Consider the following 20346-nt stretch of genomic DNA (forward strand, 5'->3'; position numbering starts at 1 on the left):
TACTGTTTATTATACCACCTTCTTCTGTAAATATTTGGGACATCTAAAAATTAAAAGACGCTTACTCCTTGGAAGGAACATTATGACTAACCTAGATAGTATATTGAAAAGCAGAGATATTAGTTTGCCAACAAAGGTCCGTCTAGTCAAGGCTATGGTTTTTCCTGTGATCATGTATGGATATGAGAGTTGAACTGTGAAGAAAGCTGAGTGCCGAAGAATTGATGCTTTTGAACTGTGGTGTTGGAGAAGACTCTTGAGAGTCCCTTGGTCTGCAAGGAGATCCAACCAGTCCATTCTGAAGGAGATCAGCCCTGGGATTTCTTTGGAAGGAATGATGCTAAAACTGAAACTCCAGTACTTTGGCCACCTCATGCGAAGAGTTGACTCATTGGAAAAGACTCTGATGCTGGGAGGGATTGAGGGCAGGAGGAGAAGGGGACGACAGAGGATGAGATGGCTGGATGACATCACCGACTCGATGGACATGAGTTTGAGTGAACTCCAGGAGTTGGTGATGGACGGGGAGGCCTGGCGTGCTGCGATTCATGGGGTCGCAAAGAGTCGGACACGACTGAGCGACTGAACTGAGCTGAAATGAACTGAACTGAGCCTTGATGATTTGAACTGTGCTTCATAAAGATGACTCTGGCAGCAATGAAGTAGTAAATTATTTGGGGGTAGGGAAAACAGAAGTTAGTAGTCAATACCACAAAGAGAAGACATTGTTTTGGGCTACATAGAATTACGTTGAATTAGAATACTAAACTATGAGCTTTTAAACTATGCATCATATTTAAATATTCATTTAAAATATCCTATATAAAAGAATGAGTTTTGTTTGAACACTGGTAAGACAGAGGTATAGATATGAGAGACATATGAGAGAATAGCAGAAGGCTGTGATAATTCTAGCATGGATTTAACAAACTTTAACACTACAGCCTTCATATGTTAGGGCAGTTTGCTCTGTCATTTTCTTTATTGTACACCCAGAACTCATCATTTTTATAATGAATACATTTCCTTTTTTTGTGTGTGATTGACCATGAAACTTAATAAGACCTAAAGTAGATGCTCTGCATAAAATATCTGGAAGGTAAGTGGAAAGTATTTTCCCTTTTTACTTTCTTATTCATTTGAGAGTATTTATAGATATATGGGACAGGTTTCTTTCTGTTAAATGCATCCCTCTTTGCTGATTTTGTACTTCATGTTACAAATATTGCTAGTTGTAAATATTACCAATTGCAATATCATTTTCTACTCAAGACAATTAATAAATGATGGAAAAATTTCCAGATAACCCGCAGACTTTATTTTACCAGAGGCTTAAAGACGATCTGTGCTTTAACTATAATGGAAATACTGGTGACCTGCTGGAACAATGGCATTCATGTAAAGAAAATGAGTAGATATATATCCACAGAGTCCAATGATAAAATCTTTACAACTTCAACTTTTGCTCTTTACTCTAAAATCTCTCTGATCCTTTATATCCTACTGAGAGCTTGCTTCTAGAAGGAGCCATAAAGATAACCTGCCAGTTCTGTGAGAAGGTTGAATATAATTCGATCAGGGTTCTACCATTCAAAGCAAATAATTAAATTTTTATGCTCTGCATAGCTTTTTGTATTTTGGCACCTTGCTCCTGATCAATCCTCTTATATATGTATGAGAAACTTAAAAATTTTTAACCATGAAACTGGTTTAGAATCTACTTTCTGAATTTCCAATTTTAATATATGTTTTAAAGCTTAGGGTTATTAAGAAGTACAAATGAATAAAATTATCCATGTCACTGGAAGCATGACACTTACTTAAATATTGGAGTTTTGATCTAATTCCAGAGAATGAGTAAAAACTATCCTAATTTAAGTTCAGTCAATTAATTTAGTTTTCCTGTGGTTTACCCTAAAGCTAGCCAATTTTCAGTGAGCTAAAACAAATGATGAGAATATTTATGTTCTTAAATCATTTGACTTAACACAAAATTTGTTCTTGATCCTAGGCAATTTGGTTTAAGTTACATAGAAATTTTCTTAGTTTCTCGAAAAACTACACAAATGTTCAAGGTGTTGAATTGATAGTTTAGATGTGTGGGTGTTTGAGAATTGTGACAATTTCAAATACATTTTCCATGAAAGTAAAAACAGATGATTCATTCTTCAGTATTTCAGGGTCCATCCACTTTCCTGGTGGCTCAGATAGTAAAGCGTCTGTCTACAATGAGGGATACCTGGGTTCGATCCCTGGGTCGGGAAGTTCCCTGGAGAAGGAAAAGGCAACCCACTCCAGTACTCTTGCCTAGAAAATCCCATGGATGGAGGAGCCTGGTGTCCATGGGGTTGCAAAGAGTTGGACACGACAGAGCGACTTCACTTTCACTTTCCACTTTCCTAAACCCAGTGTACTCAAAGTCACAATGGCAGAGGTAATGCTGGGGCTTTGTGGCCAAGTAGATTGGCTTCAATATGAAATTGGCTTCATGTTGGTTACCTCTTAACTGTAAAAACATTGGCAGATTGTGTTCTCAAGCCTCAGTTTCTTCATCAATAAAATGGAGATAATGAGCATCAACCTCATTAGCATTGCCATGATTATAAACAAAACAGTGCATGAGAAATGCACAGTGTCTGACATATGGTGTCAGCTTGGCTAAGGGTTGGGAAGATCCCCTGGAGAAGGAAATGGCAGCCCACTCCAGTATTCTTGCCTGGAAAATCCTATGGACCGTGGAGCCTTGTAGGTTACCGTCCATGGGGTCGCAAAGAGTCGGACACAACTGAGCGACTTCACTTTCACTTTGGCTAAGGTTATTGAGTATTATTAAGTGTGATATAGAATTATATTCAAATACCACATGTGCATGAAATGAAATCAGTGCTTATATCAGTGCTTAGGTTTGTAATTTAGTCATTGCTACCCTCCCTTTCTCCCATCTTTTTTCCTCTTTTCCTTCTGTTTTTATATATTGGATTCCCCCCCTAAATCATGCTCCTTTAAAACATGAAGGAGACTTCTTGCTAAGGTCCAGAATGCTCCCAGCACTTCATCTCCTGCCACAGCCCTCTGATGGGCAGCAGATGTGTCCTGTGGACCAGACATGTCCAGAGCTGTGATCCTCAAGTGGGGTATTGTGAGCCTCTGGGGAGCCATGAAGACTCTCCAGGTTCACAGGCCCAGAGATAGTTTCAAGAGAATCAATGCCGATAACTTCATCTTTCACATGTACACCTTCCTAAAATTTCATCTCGCTGAGACTGTGCCTCTAAAGCAGGTGATTTTTGCCTCCATCCCTGCATGGACACCCCTCTGCTCTTCAAAAGAAAAACCTAGCATTCATCTAATATGACAATGATTGCTCCAGAGTGAAAAAATTCTGCAATCCTTCCCCCAAACAGACACATTTAAATATGGTTTCTACAAAAATTCTGCAACCCCTCCCTGAAACAGACACATTTAAGTAAGGATGTTAATCAATAACTGACAAATCCTCCACAACTCAGGTCGTTTTCAGTTTTTTAACAAAATTAAATATTTCATGATAAATCATTTTGTGTTCTTTTAATATACTTTGGAGGGAGCTCAAGGAGTCAAGTCCTGTTGCTCTAAGTAAACCCTTCCATTTACATCTGTGTATTTGTGTGAACAAATATTCTCCATGGTTACACTGAAAATAATATCAGTACCAATGCTGAACCCTTCTCATTCTAACAATAAATACTATTGTCTTCAGTTTAGTTCAGTTGCTCAGTCGTGTCCTGACTCTTTGCAACCCCATGGACTGCAGCATGCCAGGCTTCCCTGTCCATCACCAACTTCTGGAGCTTGCTCAGACTCATGTCCATCAAGTTGGTGATGCCATTCAGTCATCTCATTCTCTGTCATCCCCTTCTCTTGTTGTCTTAGTGGATACAAAAGTTCTTAGTTGTTCAGTCTTAGCTGACTCTTTGCAACCCTTTGGACTGCAGCCCACCAGGCTCTTCTGTCCCTGGGATGTTTCAGGCAAGAATATTGGAGAGAGTTGAATTTCTTCCTCTAAGGGATCTTCCCGACCCAGGGATCGAACCCGTGTCTCCTGCATCTCCTCCATTGTAAGTGGATTCTTTACCCGCTGAGCTATTGGAGGAAGCAATGGATACAAAGGCTCAACTAACTTAATAAAAAGAAGTCATATCCATTTAAGGGGTGCATTTCCAAAACAATTTTACTTTTTCATTTTAGAAATTATTTAAGATTTGTATGTATGCCTATTTCTGAGGTATTCAGATTCCTTCAGATACATTTTAAGAGTTCAGTAAATGCTAGGGCAAGAGAATGTTTAGGTCAGAGTAAGACAGACAGATCCTAGCTGATTTTGTAAAAGACAGAATACTAATATTGATCAAGAACTATATACTTAAATTTCAATGTATTAAAAAGAAGTAGATTTGAATGCATACTTATTCCCTTTTTAATTTGGAAAAGAACATAGATTCTGGATTTCATGTATTTAATTGTGTCCTTAGTTCTATCATGGATAAAATTGAGTCTGATCTCTTATGTGATATTGCCTTTTAACTTGAAATGATCATTCCCTAGGCTTTGCATTCCGTCATATTTGTTGTTCAGTCTCTCAGTCATGTCTGACTCTTTGAAACCCCACGGACTGCAGCACGCCAGGCTTCCCTGTCCTCCACCATCTCCTGGAGTTTGCTCAAACTCATGTCCATTGAGTCAGTGATGCCATCCAACCATCTTGTCTTCTGTGATCCCCTTCTCCTCCTGGCTTCAGTCTTTCCCAGCATCAGAGTCTTTTCAAATGAGTCGGCTCTTCGCATCAGGTGGCCAAAGTATTGGAGCTTCAGCTTCAGTATCAGTCCTTCCAATGAATATTCAGGGTTGAAATCCTTTAAGATCTACTGGTCATTTGGGGCTGGCCAAAAAGTTTGTTTAGGTCTGTCCAAAGATGTGATGCAAAAACACAAATGAATGTTTTGGCCAACCCAGTAAATGTGTCCTTTATTCTGGATTGCTCCTACTAGCATTAAAGCTTGCTGTGTGGTATTTTTCATACTAAACAAAATTTCAAGGTTAAATGATTGTTTCTCAATAAAACAGTGCCTCTGAGGAAATAGAATAGAGATGGAAACCATTTCCACTATTTGCAGGAGCTGAGAAATGGAGCAAGGGAGGAAATATTTTTTATTTTGTTTCTTTTGCATAATTTATAACCATTAAAAAGGTGCTTTTTTGGACTTCCATGGTACAAAATTAGCAAGTGTTTAAACCTGGTTGTTGGAGGGAGGGAGGCTGTGAAAACTGCAGTATTGTTTAAATTTTTTCTTAAATTGTGATAATGTATACATAAGGGCTTCTTCTGTGGCTCATTGGCAAAGAATCCGCCTGCAGTGAAGGAGATGCAGGAGATATGGGTTCGATCGTTGGGTTAGAAAGATCCCCTGGAGGAGAGCATGGCAGCCTACTCCAGTATTCTTGCCTGGAGAATCCCGTGGACAGAGGAGCCTGGCAGGCTACAGTCCATAGGATCGCAAAGAGTTGGACATGACTGAGGGACTAACACACACACACAATCAGTCTCCAGAATTTTTTGCAGAACTGAAATTATATACTCATGAAACAACTTTGCATTTCCCCCTCCCCCTAGCCACTGGCAACCACTTTTATTTTCTGTTTCTAGGAATCTGACTACTCTAGATACTTTGTGTAAGTGGAATCATACAGTGTCTTTTGTGACTAGATTATTTCACCTAGCATAATATCTCCAAGGTTCATCTGAATTGCAGTGTCTTTCCTTTTTAAGGTTGAATAATATTACACTGGGCGTCCCTTGAGGCTCAGATGTAAAGAATCTGCCTGCAGTGTAGGAGACCCAAGTTCCATCCCTGGATCAGGAAGATCCCCCGGAGAAGGGAATGGCAACCCACTCCAGTATTCTTTCCTGGAGAATTCCATGGATAGAGAAGCCTGGCAGGCTACATCCATGGGGTCTCAAAGAGTTGGACACGACTGAGCAACTAACACTTTCACTTACTTTCAATATTACATTGTCTGTCTATACTATCTTTTGTCTATCCATTCGTCCACGGATGTATACTTGAGTTGCTTCCACTTTTTAGCTATGTGAATAATACTGCCATGAACAAGAGTGAACAAATAAATCTTTAAGAACTTGTTTCCAATTCTTTTGGCTCTGTATCCAGAATTTGAATTTCTGCATCCTGTGATAATTCTATTTTGATTTCTTGAGGAACCTCCATACTGTTTTGCGTAAGTGTGTGTACCACTTAACATTCCTACCAACAGTGCTCCAGAGTTCTGATTTCTTCATATCCTTTCTCACACTTAATATTTTATGGGTTTTTTGATAGTAGTCATCCTAATGGATGTGGGGTAATATCTCATTGTGGTTTTGATTTGCATTTTGCTAATGACTAGTGATATTGATATCTTCTCATATGCTTGTTGGTACAAAATGTTGTTAAGTACTAATATACTTCTTTACTTTGAGAAAATGAAAGGTCCTCTCTCCCACATTAATATTGAGAGAAATTCTGGTAAACTTTAATAAGGTACAATCCTATTAAATATTACTGAAAATTCAAAATATTGAAATATCAACATTCTGCTAGAGTTTCCCAGTTAGTCAAGAACATGACTTAAAAAAAGAACCCTCTAATATTGGTTAATCTTTCATCCCATGTTTTAACTCATATTAAATTTTCTTACCTTAGAAATTCTCTTGAACAGCTGTGAGCTTCTATTTTTCAAAGATTTTATTACAGGTCACCAGAAGAATGCTCATCTTCCCCCTCTCCTGAGATGGAAATGAGAGATACACATGTTGTCGTAGGGAGAAAATTTATGTTATCCAGAAGCTCCAGTGAGCTATTTCTTTTATCAAAGTCTCTGTGGTTTCTGTAATATTATACTTAGGTTTATTTACTCAACGGTATTTACTTGGTACCTGTCCTGTGTTAGATACTGGCCACTCAAAGATAAAACGGTGCAATGTCTGCCCTGACAGAGCTCACGGACTGGCGGTGAGAGCACCATCACGGACAGTTAGCAGGTTTAACACAGAACAGCGTCTTTTGCCACCGAGAACAATCTGCCAAAGATCTCATGGGTGGATCAAGGAAATCAGCTGGGTGAAGCCCAGAATTTAGTGCAGGAGGGGTTGTGAAAGTGGAGTCGGAGAATGAGGTGAATATAAGGGCAATTTAGAAATATTTTAAGCTATCAAAAACCTAACTGAAGTTTTCCTACAAATATTTTGAAGTTCATTCGCAGTTTCTCTTGTTCTTCCATTTTTAGTTGATTATTTTGACCCATTTACAAATATTTCAGGAAGTTCCTTGAATGGATAGATGTGAAAATTACAAATACCTTATTGGTTTATTGCTTGAATTTTACACAAGTACAAACCAATGGTGATGCTTTAACTGCCTGGTTTTACAGCCCTGATCTTACAAGGTCATTTTGTACATAATTTATTTTGCATTAAATTTGTATTTCATTTTTGCACTGAAGTAGGAAAATTTATAGTTCATAAAACAGTTTCATGTCTTGTGAAACATTTTAAGATCTTCTTTTATTCATTTTTACCTCACTACCAAGGCACTGCTTTCCCTGGGATCTTACAGTCTCGTGTTTAGGCAAATTAAAAACATCTATTAAAAGTCTTGATCTAGAGACAAGGATGTCTCCATGATATTTGAGTTCATGGCTGACTTTAACTTAGTAGTGAAAGTGAAGATGTTATTTCAAGTAACATTCGTGCTTAGGTTAAGAAAGCTCCTGAGTGAGAAGTGGATTCTGATAACTTTGAATGGAATTACTATCAAATAATCTCAGATTTGACATGGTCTCATAAGATCATTAAACACATTTCTCTTTTTCTACATGTGAGCACATTGAGATACATAGAACTCAGGTATTTGACCAAGAAAATACAGTTAGTATAACAAAAAACAAAATGAGCAGACACTCAAAGAATTCTTCCACTTAGCCTCCCTGGATTAGTTTCAGTAATTGACATAACTATTCTGCCCTCTCTGGACAACCTGCTGAAAGTTGATGATTAAAAAAAAAAAGTATTTGCATAAGTCTGCTTTCACTTCCTACATATGTAGTTTGCTTGCCACTGTACTAAATAAATTAAAGAAACAACTCATCTAAAATCTTCTTTGACTTGAAGGACTTAGATAAGTGGAAATGCATGTAATGAAATAGAAGGAAATGGATATAGAGATAAAGACTGGTAACAGAACAAATAGAAAAATGAAAGAAGTCTCCTTTTTTGAATTGTGCTTTTTAAATGTCTCTACTATCTCCTCCCTCCACATTTCTGTTTGTAATGGCAGCTGTGTCTTGTCCCCCTGGTACATGATTATAGGTTGAGGGTAGTCCTCCTCTTAGCAGTCTGAGTTTTAGGGAAATGGGAGGAAAGATTTTGGTCCTTCAGTTCTCTGCTTTCATTTCTGCTGGGACATGTATCTGTGATGGGATCTATTTACCCACCATGTCTCTATATTCTCTCTTGTAAATATATTTTATTGAAAGGTTTATCAGATATTTTTTAAATGTTCATCTTTGAAGGAAGGCTGTGGACTTTTGTTTTAATTAATAAAATAAGCTAATGTGTACTGAGTATTTGATGTCTGATGGGTGGTGGTGGACTTCTATGTGAGAGTCCATTCTCTGATTTAATCCTAGCAATACATCTATAAAGTTACTGTTAGTAGACTCACAAGGCCTCGCAATTTACAGGCACAGAATCAAAGCTGAACCTGGGACTTTTAGCTTCTAAATCTATAGAGGCTACTGTGCTAGGTACCTTGTCCTCCGAAGTTCAGCACACAGAGCTTACACATGCGGAATTACATGTGTAATTCCGGAATTTACATGCGAAAATTGATTACAATCAAAAATTAAGAAATATACATTTCCACAGTAGAAGAATAAATACAACCCTAAACATTAATTTGCTAATTATTTTTCACCATGGAGGATATAATTTGATAATCAATCTTACATATCCTATGTGTTACACAAACGTTTCCAACCTTCTTAAATTATTTACCTTGACCCCTCTGATATTCAGAAAACATATAAATGGAAAAATGCAATAATATTATCAGTAACCCTTTCTATGTAATATGGTGAACTGAGTGAAATGTGATGAGTTACTTTTCTTTGGAAAAACATGGTACTCTGTTTTGACTCAAGGGTGTTGATACTTTTAGTGTTAGCCTGGATTTGTTTTCTTTTGATCCTACAATTACTGCATTCATTTTCCTTAGTCCTTAGAGAAGGAAAAACATCCCAATTGCCAAATGCTAATGACGTGTTTATAGGGTTTTAAAGTGTATATCTCATTATGTTTCTGTTTTTCAGCTGGGAAAAGTTTATGAAGTCAGCATTTGTTTCTCTTGGGGGAATTTTGCTTGTATATTTTAAAGATACATTTACCATCTCCCTCAGGTGATTTGTGCCAGTATCTGTCCTTCATTATTAGAGCAACAAAAGTTTTTCACTTTGCAGTCTTACACAGCTTAGATAAATTTAGTCTGTTCTTTCAAAAATATTAATAGTATACCTGCTGCATGTTTTTTCTGAAAATATTTTTTGTTCTTCATTTTTGAAAGTGTATGCTTACCCAGAGACAGTTTATGAATCAATATGAGGTTTATTTTATACTTTTTAAAAAGTTTGACTTGAGCCTTGGTGTTGAGCATTCTGAAGATATAGTTTTGTGGTTGTGATTGTTTTAATATTTAAGCAATTAAAAATAGCTATTTGTGTTTCTTTGAAGGCATAAACCTAACATCCTGCCCATTTTTGTAATGAGGCCCCATTCTCTCCAGTCATACAAAGCCTGAAATGAAAATTTCAGGACACTGAGATTTTCTTAGATTCTTCTCTGGTTGGCTAGAGCTCCCACACCGTGAAGAAGAAGAAGCAATTTTGATGTAGTTCTTTTTGTTCTCATACAAAAATAATGCAGGAAAGGAATAATAATAAAAAGCTTAGACTTAAATTTTGTATTTTACAGTGACTTCTGATTTGGCAACTCTCTTGTTCATAGGTTGTAACTCATTTTAAAGAAAAGACACAAAAATTCAAAGTGAGTTGCAAGTCCAAGTTTACCTAAATGAAGTGTCCCAAATTCAACTTGGCAGTTTCGATCACAAGCTCTGTGATACTTGCACTTCACTTTCCATGGTTAGATGCCATGGAATGAAAAGAAAAATGGAGTAAGCACCTTTAAGATAATTTAAATTGCGAGATATTTTGGTATCCCACATTCAATCAGAAGGCTTGTAATATGTTTTTAAATGTATATAATATATATCACATTGTTTAATATGTGATAATATATATTTATTATACAATATACCTTACGTATATTATATACTCTTTCAGTATACTTTATATATATCTTAGATGATCAAATTTTCCTTTTTAAGGAGTTTTTTTGAGTGCGTCAAAGACAGATAACCTAAAGAGATCTTTCACATTGTTCATTTGGAAATGATAGAGAGACAAACTGAAATTGTCCTTTAAACATATGAATCCTTTACTTTGTTCACAGCTGCAAACATTTTTTGAGACATTCCTGAGAGCCAGTTCACCTCTTCAGGCTTTTGATACCATGAGGGAAGCCATTAGCAAACTCCTACTAGCAGCTGAAGTATTCAGTGAAACATCTACTCTGGGACCAAAGGTCTTCCAAAGGTAAAAGCAAATTTTAATGTTTTAAAAAAAAAAAAAAAACTTACCTTCTAAAAATTGATTGTTAATGAAAATGTATCTTAATTATCACAAGTAGGTGCTACTTGGAAATTTTTATGTAATATAAAGTATGAACTTCTAAACTTATGTTTTGTAATTTGTAGACCCTAAAAGTTCAGAGTATGTTAAAGACTCACAGTATTTAAACAGTGGTGACAAAAAATAAAGCACAGTTAATATTTAAATTATTTTTTAAATTGTAACCCCTTTCAAGGTCACCTATTTTTATCATATATGCTTTCCATTGACTAATTATATTTTTATTTATGTGCTTTTATTAACAAAATTCAATAACTTTTATCTCCACATCTCATCCAGTTTACTTGAATATAATTTAATGCCTTTTTCTAGGGAAATGTTAAATCTAGCATGTTAAGAAAAGGAGGTGCCTCCATATAAGTTTTATCATGCTTTCTATGTGAATAAGAATGCTTAGCATGGAGAAGTAGGAGAGCTTCCTTTCCCATATTGTGTGTTTATGGAGTCAATTTCATTGTTTCATTTAATGAGTTATGAATACTTTTTATATATCTGTATTTTCTGTAGGTAATGAAACAGGTTCCAAATCCAAAGATAAATTGTATTTAATTTTAGAGTATCTAAGCCACTGCTCTTTGTAATCAGTATAGATGTTGAAATTTAACCACAGTGATTATTAATGATGTAGTACCAAATAATACAGTAAACATAGCAAATATAACATATCTTTGTTACCATCTGTTGTTTTTATTTTATTTTTATTAGAGTACAGTTGCTTTACAATGTTGTGTTACTTTCTGCTGTGCAGCAAAGTCAATCAGCTGTACATATACATGTATCCACTCTTTTTTAGATTTCCTTCCTATTTAGGTACCACAGAACATTGAGTAGAGCTCCCTGTGCTATCCTGTAGGTTCTCATTGCTAAGTCACTTCAGTCGTGTCCAACTCTGTGCAACCTCATAGACGGCAGCCCACCAGGCTCCTGTCCCTGGGATTCTCCAGGCAAGAACACTGGAGTGGGTTGCCATTTCCTTCTCCAATGCATGAAAGTGAAAAGTGAAAGTGAAGTCGCTCAGTCATGTCCAACTCTTAGCGACCCCATGGACTGCAGCCCACCAGGCTCCTCCGTCCATGGGATTTTCCAGGCAAGAGTACTGGAGTGGGGTGCCATTGCCTTCTCCAAGGTTCTCATTAATTATCCATTTTATACACAGTAATATATATATATATATGTCAATCCCAAACCCCCAATTCATCCCATCCCCATTACCCGCTTGGTAACCACAAGTTTGTTCTCTCCATCTGTGACTCTATTTCTGCTTTGCAGATGAGTTCATCTCTACCATCTTTCTAGATTCCACATGTAAGTGACACTATACGGTATTTGTGTTTCTGACTTATTTTACTCTGCCTGGCAATCTCTAGGTCCATCCACCTCTCTGCAAAAGGCACTATTTCATTCCTTTTTATTGTTACCTTGTGTTTTTATTTCAGATGCAGATTATGTTTTCAACTTTTAACTTTCGATATTGGTTACGGCAGTGTCAGGTCCCCTGTAGTACTTCAGGTGAGTATGCCATAGTGCTCACAGGAGTTTTCCTTTTGGCTGAAGGGTGTGTGTGTGTGTGTTGTTGCTTTCATTCATTGTAACCAATCAATAAATGCAACATGCATCAAACTTACAACAAACTTATATTTGTGCTTCCTTGGTAGCTCAGACGGTAAACACTCTGCCTTCAATGCAGGTGACACAAGTGATGAGGCTTTGTTTGACCCCTGGGTTGGGAAGATCCCCAGGAGAAGGGAATGGCAACCTGTGCCAGTATTCTTGCTGTAGTTCAAAGAATTAACTAGTATATGGAGAGTCTATGATTTGAGTTACAGTGCCCACTCTGCTTTCCTGTTGAATAAACACACATTTTGTTTTTATGGTTCAACCACCATTTATGAAGTAAATGTGGAATAAAGCTGAGTATGTGTTAATGCAGATAAATAGACATCTAGCTGGAGAAGGCACTGGCGACCCACTCCAGTACTCTTGCCTGGAAAATCCCATGGGTGGAGGAGCCTGGTAGGTTGCAGTCCATGGGGTCGCAAAGAGTTGGACACGACTGAGCGACTTCACTTTGACTTTTCACTTTCTTGCATTGGAGAAGGAAATGGCAACCCACTCCAGTGTTCTTGCCTGGAGAATCCCAGGGACAGGAGCCCGGTGGGCTGCCGGGGTTGCATGGGGTTGCACAGAGTCGGACACAACTGACGTGACTTAGCAGTAGCAGACATCTAGTTAATAAAAAATGCCAGCAAATTTGGAAAACTCAGCAGTGGCCACAGGACTGGAAAAGGTCAGTTTTCATTCCAATCCCAAAGAAAGGCAATGCCAAAGAATGCTCAAACTACCGCACAATTGCACTCATCTCACATGCTAATAAAGTAATGCTCAAAATTCTCCAAGCCAGGCTTCAGCAATATGTGAACCGTGAACTTCCTGATGTACAAGCTGGTTTTAGAAAAGGCAGAGGAACCAGAGATCAAATTGCCGGCATCTGCTGGATCATGGAAAAAGCAAGAGAGTTCCAGAAAAACATCTATTTCTGTTTTATTGACTATGCCAAAGCCTTTGACTGTGTGGATCACAGTAAACTGTGGAAAATTCTGAAAGAGATGGGAATACCAGACCACCTGACCTGCCTCTTGAGAAATTTGTATGCAGGTCAGGAAGCAACAGTTAGAACTGGACATGGAACAACAGACTGGTTCCAAATAGGAAAAGGAGTACGTCAAGGATGTATATTGTCACCCTGCTTACTTAAGTTATATGCAGAGTACATCATGAGAAACGCTGGGCTGGAAGAAGCACAAGCTGGAATCAAGATTGCCGGGAGAAATATCAATAACCTCAGATATGCAGATGACACCACCCTTATGCCAGAAAGTGAAGAGGAACTAAAAAGCCTCTTGATGAAAGTGAAAGAGGAGAGTGAAAAAGTTGGCTTAAAGCTCAACATTCAGAAAACGAAGATCATGGCATCTGGTCCCATCACTTCATGGCAAATAGATGGGGAAACAGCGGAAACAGTGTCAGACTTTATTTTTCTGGGCTCCAAAATCACTCAGATGGTGACTGCAGCCATGAAATTAAAAGACGCTTACTCCTTGGAAGGAAAGTTATGACCAACCTAGATAGCATATTCAAAAGCAAAGGCATTTCTTTGCCAACAAAGGTCCGTCTAGTCAAGGCTATGGTTTTTCCTGTGGTCATGTATGGATGTGAGAGTTGGACTGTGAAGAAGGCTGAGCGCCGAAGAATTGATGCTTTTGAACTGTGGTGTTGGAGAAGACTCTTGAGAGTCCCTTGAACTGCAAAGAGATCCAACCAGTCCATTCTGAAGGAGATCAGCCCTGGGATTTCTTTGGAAGGAATGATGCTAAAGCTGAAACTCCAGTACTTTGGCCACCTCATGCGAAGTGTTGACTCATTGGAAGAGACTCTGATGCTGGGAGGGATTGGGGGCAGGAGGAAAAGGGGACGACAGAGGATGAGATGGCTGGATGGCATCACTGACTCAATGGACGTGAGTCTGGGTCAACTCCGGGAGTTGGTGATGGACAGGGAGGCCTGGTGTGCTGCGATTCATGGGGTTGCAAAGAGTCGGACACGACGAGTGACTGAACTGACTGATCTAGCTTATTCACGTTAACTCCTTTATTCTTTACATATAGATATTTAGTTTAAAACTGGCCTATATTTTAACTTTAAAACCGTCTATGGGGTCACACAGAGTCAGACACGACTGACGTGACTTAGCAGTAGCAGACATCTAGTTAATAAAAAATAGCAGGTTACCTAGCTTATTCACAAAAGTTAACTCCTTTATTCTTTAAATATAGATATTTAGTTTAAAACTGGCCTATATTTTAACTTTAAAACCATAGGAATTTTTGAAATATTTGTTTTCAGTGTTTATATGAATATATGTAAATTGAAGCATGTTTTTTGTACACTCTGATTCTTTTACTTCATCTTAAATTAACTCATTCATATCATCTCCTCCAACATATTTTTAATCCAGAATTTCCCTTAGTGGCAAGAAGGTTTTAAAAGTTGACTGAGTTAGTCTATAGAAAGATAATTTATTATATGGCAAGAGAAACAGAATAAAATTTATGCATACCCTGGAGTAGGAAATGGCAACCCATTCCTTGGAAATCCCATGGACAAAGGAGCCTGGCGGGCTACAATCCAGGGCATCACAAAGAGTCAGACATGATTGAGCAACTGAGCACGCAGCACACATATATTGTATATGTGCAACTTACATAGTATTGTACATCAGCTATACTTCAATAAAAAAAGAAAAAAAATTTGTTCAACAAGAGTTTGACTTCCAATTAGCAATAATCGCGCCTCGGATAAACCTCATTGGCTACGATACTACAATTATGTAAAGTTTAAAAATAAAATAAAATTAAAAAAAAAAAAAGAGTTGACTTCCTACTGTATTGACTGGTTTTCAGATTATTACACAAGGAGACTGATTGCATTATACGTGATTCAAACATTTGGTCGATTCAAAGATTTATCCCTAAAATTCTAAAATTTTATGAATCTACATCTTTTATCAGTCATTTATTCATTATTTTACCCACATATCTAATAGTTTACATTATGATTTTACAAAATTTATTGCTTAGAGGTATTATATATTATTTCCATGAACACAAGTTCATCAATGATATTTTTAAGATAAATTGATATGATTCTATAAAACAGTAATGGTCTTACTTGCATGCATGCTAAGTCACTTCAGCATGTCCGACTCTTTGCTGCCCCGTGTACTGTGGCCCACCAGGCTCCTCTGTCCAGGGGATTCTCCAGGCAAGACTATTGGAGTGGGTTACCATGCCCTCCTCCAGGGGATCTTCCCGACTCAGGGATCAAACCCGCGTCTCTTACGTCTCCTGCATTGGCAGGTGGGTTCTTTACCACTAGCACCACCTGGGGATCATATTTTGGAAAGAACAGTACTTAGATTTTTATAAAATTGTTGACCTCCAAAAGGACCACTAGATGTCAGTTCTGATCTGTAATCCAACGGGAAATGAATCATGTCTTAGAAGTGATTCCACTGCATTAAAAGTGAGTCAATAAAAAATATTTGCTGTTATTTAACTCTTTCACAGGTGCATGAGCATTTAAATTTTCAAGATGATGATGATATGGCCTTTGAGGACCAAAACATAGAAGAATTTCTTTTAAAGGACACTTTCAATTTTCTCCTGTCTAATGACTCTTCCCTTTCCATATTTTCTGAGATATTTCAGAGACTTTATAGATCAGCTGTAGTTAAGGTAAGTGCATATTTTTTACTGACAAGTATTTTTCATTCATCTTTAAGTATCATTTTCTTTACTGTGCAGTTAAGCAACTTGATAATTCATTTGAAATTGATTTTTACTTATTTTATAAACCTCTTAATATTTTTCTGATGTAAGGATCAATATTATTTTTGTGTCTACTAAGTATGTGAATGACTGACTATGATGAAATTATGGGTTGAAAATGAAGTAAATCAGCTCCTAATTCCCAAGGGAATTTTGTTCTTATAATGCATAATGCATGTTAAGTATTATAGAATAGTGTTAAGGAATACCTGAACCTTTTGGAAGTTGTTAGTGCTCTAGATTAAAATCAAGGGGCTGAAGTTATAATACTCTTTTTTTTTTTTTTAAGCAGTTACATCTGGTTAACAGTTTTGGTTAGATGATGATTAGGGAATAGTGCTTCAGAGTAAGACTGGTTAATTTTTGTGATCTGTTAGTACAAGTTTTCTTGATGTATGAAAAAATCTGTACAGATTAGTAATCTAGGTGTAGTATTGTTTTCTCTGTATCTTTCTGTTTTAAAACCATAATTGGAAAATTTGGAAAAGTAGAATGTGAAAGGTCTCACCAACAAATGGTCCTCTACAGAGAGATGGTTTTGGGAGTTAAGATATTATAGACTCTTGTCTCCTGAAGATTTTATTGCTTCATTCCTAGAGTTCCCGGTTTTCCTTCCTTAGTGAGTAGATTGTCATTAAAACCATTAGAACCACTTGACCCGGAGAAAATAGTAAGATGTGTATCTTTTGCTCTCAGGGATGCATTAGAAAAAATAAATGTGAGGAAAATGGGGTGGGGGTAAGTCTGTTTACTGGAATCCATGAAACGTGACAGGGGCAGTGTGACATACATGAGGTTCATGCATAAGTTTCCTGCTCTGATTTTGGGTTCCCCAAAGGCTAAAAAAAGACCTCCTGCCTTTCCAAACTGTCACACTTATTCTGTCCTTCTGGGCTCAAGTTCCCAACCTTGCTGCCAAAGCACTACCGAGCTATTTCAGATTCTTTTGTCAAACATAAAGTTTTCTTGTATTCTGACATCATTTTGACGAGTTGAAGTTGCTACATTATTTAGAATTAATTAGCTCAGCTGTTAGAGTTTAAAATTTGTTTTTTGACTTGTGCTAAACATAGCTTGACTTTGGAACAATTGCTTAAGAGTTGTTTTTTCCCCCTGGTATAGGGTGAAAATTATCAAAAAGAACTAAATCGGTGCCTGTCTTTAGAGGAGATTAACTCAATTATGACTTTTATAAAGGAACTCAGGAGTTTGGGACAATTCCAACTGGTAAAGCAAAAGTGACCTTTGATTCCTCTTGATTACTGAGATTATAGTAGATCAGCCATGAACTACTTGATTTTTGACTTAAAACTAGAAGATATTTCCTTAAGGAATAGAAATATTTGTAAGCTTCTTTTTAGAGATATGAGGATTAAGATGAGCAGAATACATATTCTTTAAGAGTATGCAGATAATACATGACTTACTAAAGGTAAAAGAATGTGGAATAAATATAGCTGGGAGGCTTTGCTAATTCTTAAGGGGGAAATGCTAACATTTTTCTAAAGAAGTTTGCTGTTTGCTTTGGGACATTTACATGTATCCAAAATTTCCTTCTGCTTATTATGCCCCTTTTGTTTGTATAAAAGTAAACATTATTCAATAAAATAGTTTGTTATAACTCCATAGCAAACTCCAAAGGGAAAAAAAAGTAAATATTAATAATTATAACTTTTACTGGTTTCAGTCTGAAAGTATAAATGGCATTTATTTTATTTTCTATATATTTTCCTAGATTCTGTTAAGTTATTGATCAATATCAATGGATAATTCATTACATGTATATCTGTATGCTTCATACTTGCTTTGTTTCTAGTTCTGCCCTTATATAAATAATTTATATTGGATTCATATTTTTCTATGTAAGATTTGTTTATATAAAGCGTTTCTTTAAAGTAGCATTTTTAAAAGTCTACTAATAATTTATTATTAATGTTTGGATAAAATATTTATTTTTTACTTAAAAATTTGTATTCAGATGCTACGTGTACGAATTTTAACTAGCTTAATTGGTGAATGTTTGACACTTGTTTTTATTACTTAACCCCATATATTAGAGGATTCAAAGTAAGCTTATTACTCAAAAGATAACTTAGTTGATGGATTATTTTAATTAATTTAAATACAGTAAGTGTTACATTTGTGACAGTTATGGTCACAATACCATACAAAGATAATCAGAGAGACCTGGCCTCATCCTTCAGGAATTCTTAATTTAAGACATTAGGAAAGTAAAGAACTTCTCTTGGCACAATGTGAAGAATAGAAAAATTATTTTATAGGAGAAAAGGCAAACATTAATATCTGACTCTCAGAATAGAAAGAGGATGACCATAGATTTTTTATTTTTGGTCGGGTTAATATCTCTCACCCTGACATTTATAAGACACTTATAATCCAAGAGGATTTCATCTTATTTTTCCTGCTACCTAACTCTGTTATTCAGCTGTTTTGGGGTATCTATAGAAAGGAGATAGCTGTTTTCATTCAATGAAAAGAGAAATAAAATTCACCCCATTTGAAAATATAAACATCAGCAAAATTAGTTCCTTATAAAAAGTGGCCTTTACATTGACAGAAACACAGAAAATTAAATTATGGTACTGATAATATATTTTAAAATAAATGCCTAATTAAAATATCTGAATAAATATAAAGCTTTCCCAAGTAATACTATATTTTCTTTTCCATCACTTATTCTGATATTCTGTTCTTGAATATTCCTTCTCAGCTCTTCCCATCTACTACTCCTGGATTTCAATCTCTGATTGGTGAATTTTATGGTATGACAAGTCCTATGGGAAAACCTGGTTCCATCCTGACGCAATACTGGTCTCTTTTAAGTGTATTTGAACAATTTCAGCTCCTGAATAAAAAGGCAGAGCCACACCCGCTGGAATGGTAAGAGAGCCACAAATTTGAATTGTGCAACCCCAAAAATCTCTAAAGATTGATTTCAAAAGGCATTGCCTACATTAAAGAAAGCAACAAAAAGAAGTGTGTCCAAAAATTCATGCTCTGGAAAATAAGCTTCTTTAAAACATTGAAACCATAATGATTCTAGTGGTCTTCAAACACTGTAACAGAAATATATCCAAGGTTTTTCAAACCAGCAAGACTTGACTCTACTCAAAAGTCAAGTTTAAAAATAAAAGTTTCAAGCTAGTTTCATCCTGTGATATATATCCTTGAATTTCAGGAGCATCAGACAGAAAGAATTAGGTGAGATTTATTTTATGAACTATCCGTCAGAGTGGAGGCCAGGATGGTATGAATATTCATTTAGAGTTTTTGAGGCATGAGTTTATTCTGGACAAAACATATCCAAATTTATAAATATGTCTGTCTCTACCACAAGATTAGAGTTTTTTTTTTTTTTTCTAAAGATGGAATCTCAGAGAGGAGCATTTGGCCAGGAGAAAAGGTCCTTGGCCTCCCCCATCCACTTCCATTCTAATGAGGGGTAGTAATGAGGAAATAAGAGCCTGCTGGTCCAGTGAACATAATGATACCCCCAGTCAGTGGAGGAAGGGGCAGTGCCCACGGTGCCAGCTAAGTCTACTTCCCTTTTATATGATGGAATTAAGTAAGTATTTGACTTGTCTATTGCCAGGAAAACAGAAATAAACCCAACCACCTAGAGGGATCAAAGACTAGATGGCCGTGCCATGCTCATCGGTGTCTCTGAAGTCACCCTCGTGAACGGACTCAATTCTACCAACTTTCCTATTTCCTTCTGCCTCAGGAGACAGTGAAAACAATCCTAGAGGAACATTTTTTTTTTATAGTTCAAAAATACAAATAATCACATAGTTGAAGAGTTGTTAGGATGTCTCCCAGGTCCAGAACTCACTTTAATTGCCATAACTTTATGCAGTTGGCCTTATTCCGTCAATATTCTGAGGTAATAGGATTGATAGAAGGTTTTGTTTGTTTGAAAGTTAAGTTTTAAATAACATAGCTCAGTGTCCCTTTGCTTGTTCTTTGCACTCACTCAATCCAAGACTGTCTCATTCATCATTATCGACAGAGGAAGAACAGACTTGATTTACCAAAAAGTCTATTTAAGTATTGTTTTTAACTTTAAGTAAGTTAAGTTCCTTTGAGATATGCAAGGCTT

At 36.6% G+C, this 20346-nt stretch overlaps 1 protein-coding gene and 1 pseudogene across 7 annotated transcripts in view; one reads left to right on the plus strand and one right to left on the minus strand.

The window, feature by feature from the left end:
- CPED1 (cadherin like and PC-esterase domain containing 1) overlaps positions 1-20346 on the plus strand; it is a 322851-nt gene that overhangs the window by 141124 nt on the left and 161381 nt on the right. For 6 of the 7 annotated variants that reach the window (XM_006049635.4, XM_045166432.1, XM_006049633.4 and 3 more), the window contains 5 exons: positions 10601-10743; positions 12276-12348; positions 15966-16133; positions 17349-17453; positions 18958-19127. In XM_006049635.4, coding sequence (XP_006049697.3) covers positions 10601-10743; positions 12276-12348; positions 15966-16133; positions 17349-17453; positions 18958-19127 — 659 coding nt within the window. The remainder of the gene's footprint in view (positions 1-10600; positions 10744-12275; positions 12349-15965; positions 16134-17348; positions 17454-18957; positions 19128-20346) is intronic. The other variant, XM_006049634.4, reaches the window with a different exon arrangement.
- On the minus strand, positions 15124-15234 carry LOC112586714 (annotated as a pseudogene).

The sequence above is a fragment of the Bubalus bubalis genome, chromosome 8 (assembly GCF_019923935.1).
Source record: "Bubalus bubalis isolate 160015118507 breed Murrah chromosome 8, NDDB_SH_1, whole genome shotgun sequence".
Lineage (NCBI taxonomy): Eukaryota > Metazoa > Chordata > Mammalia > Artiodactyla > Bovidae > Bubalus > Bubalus bubalis.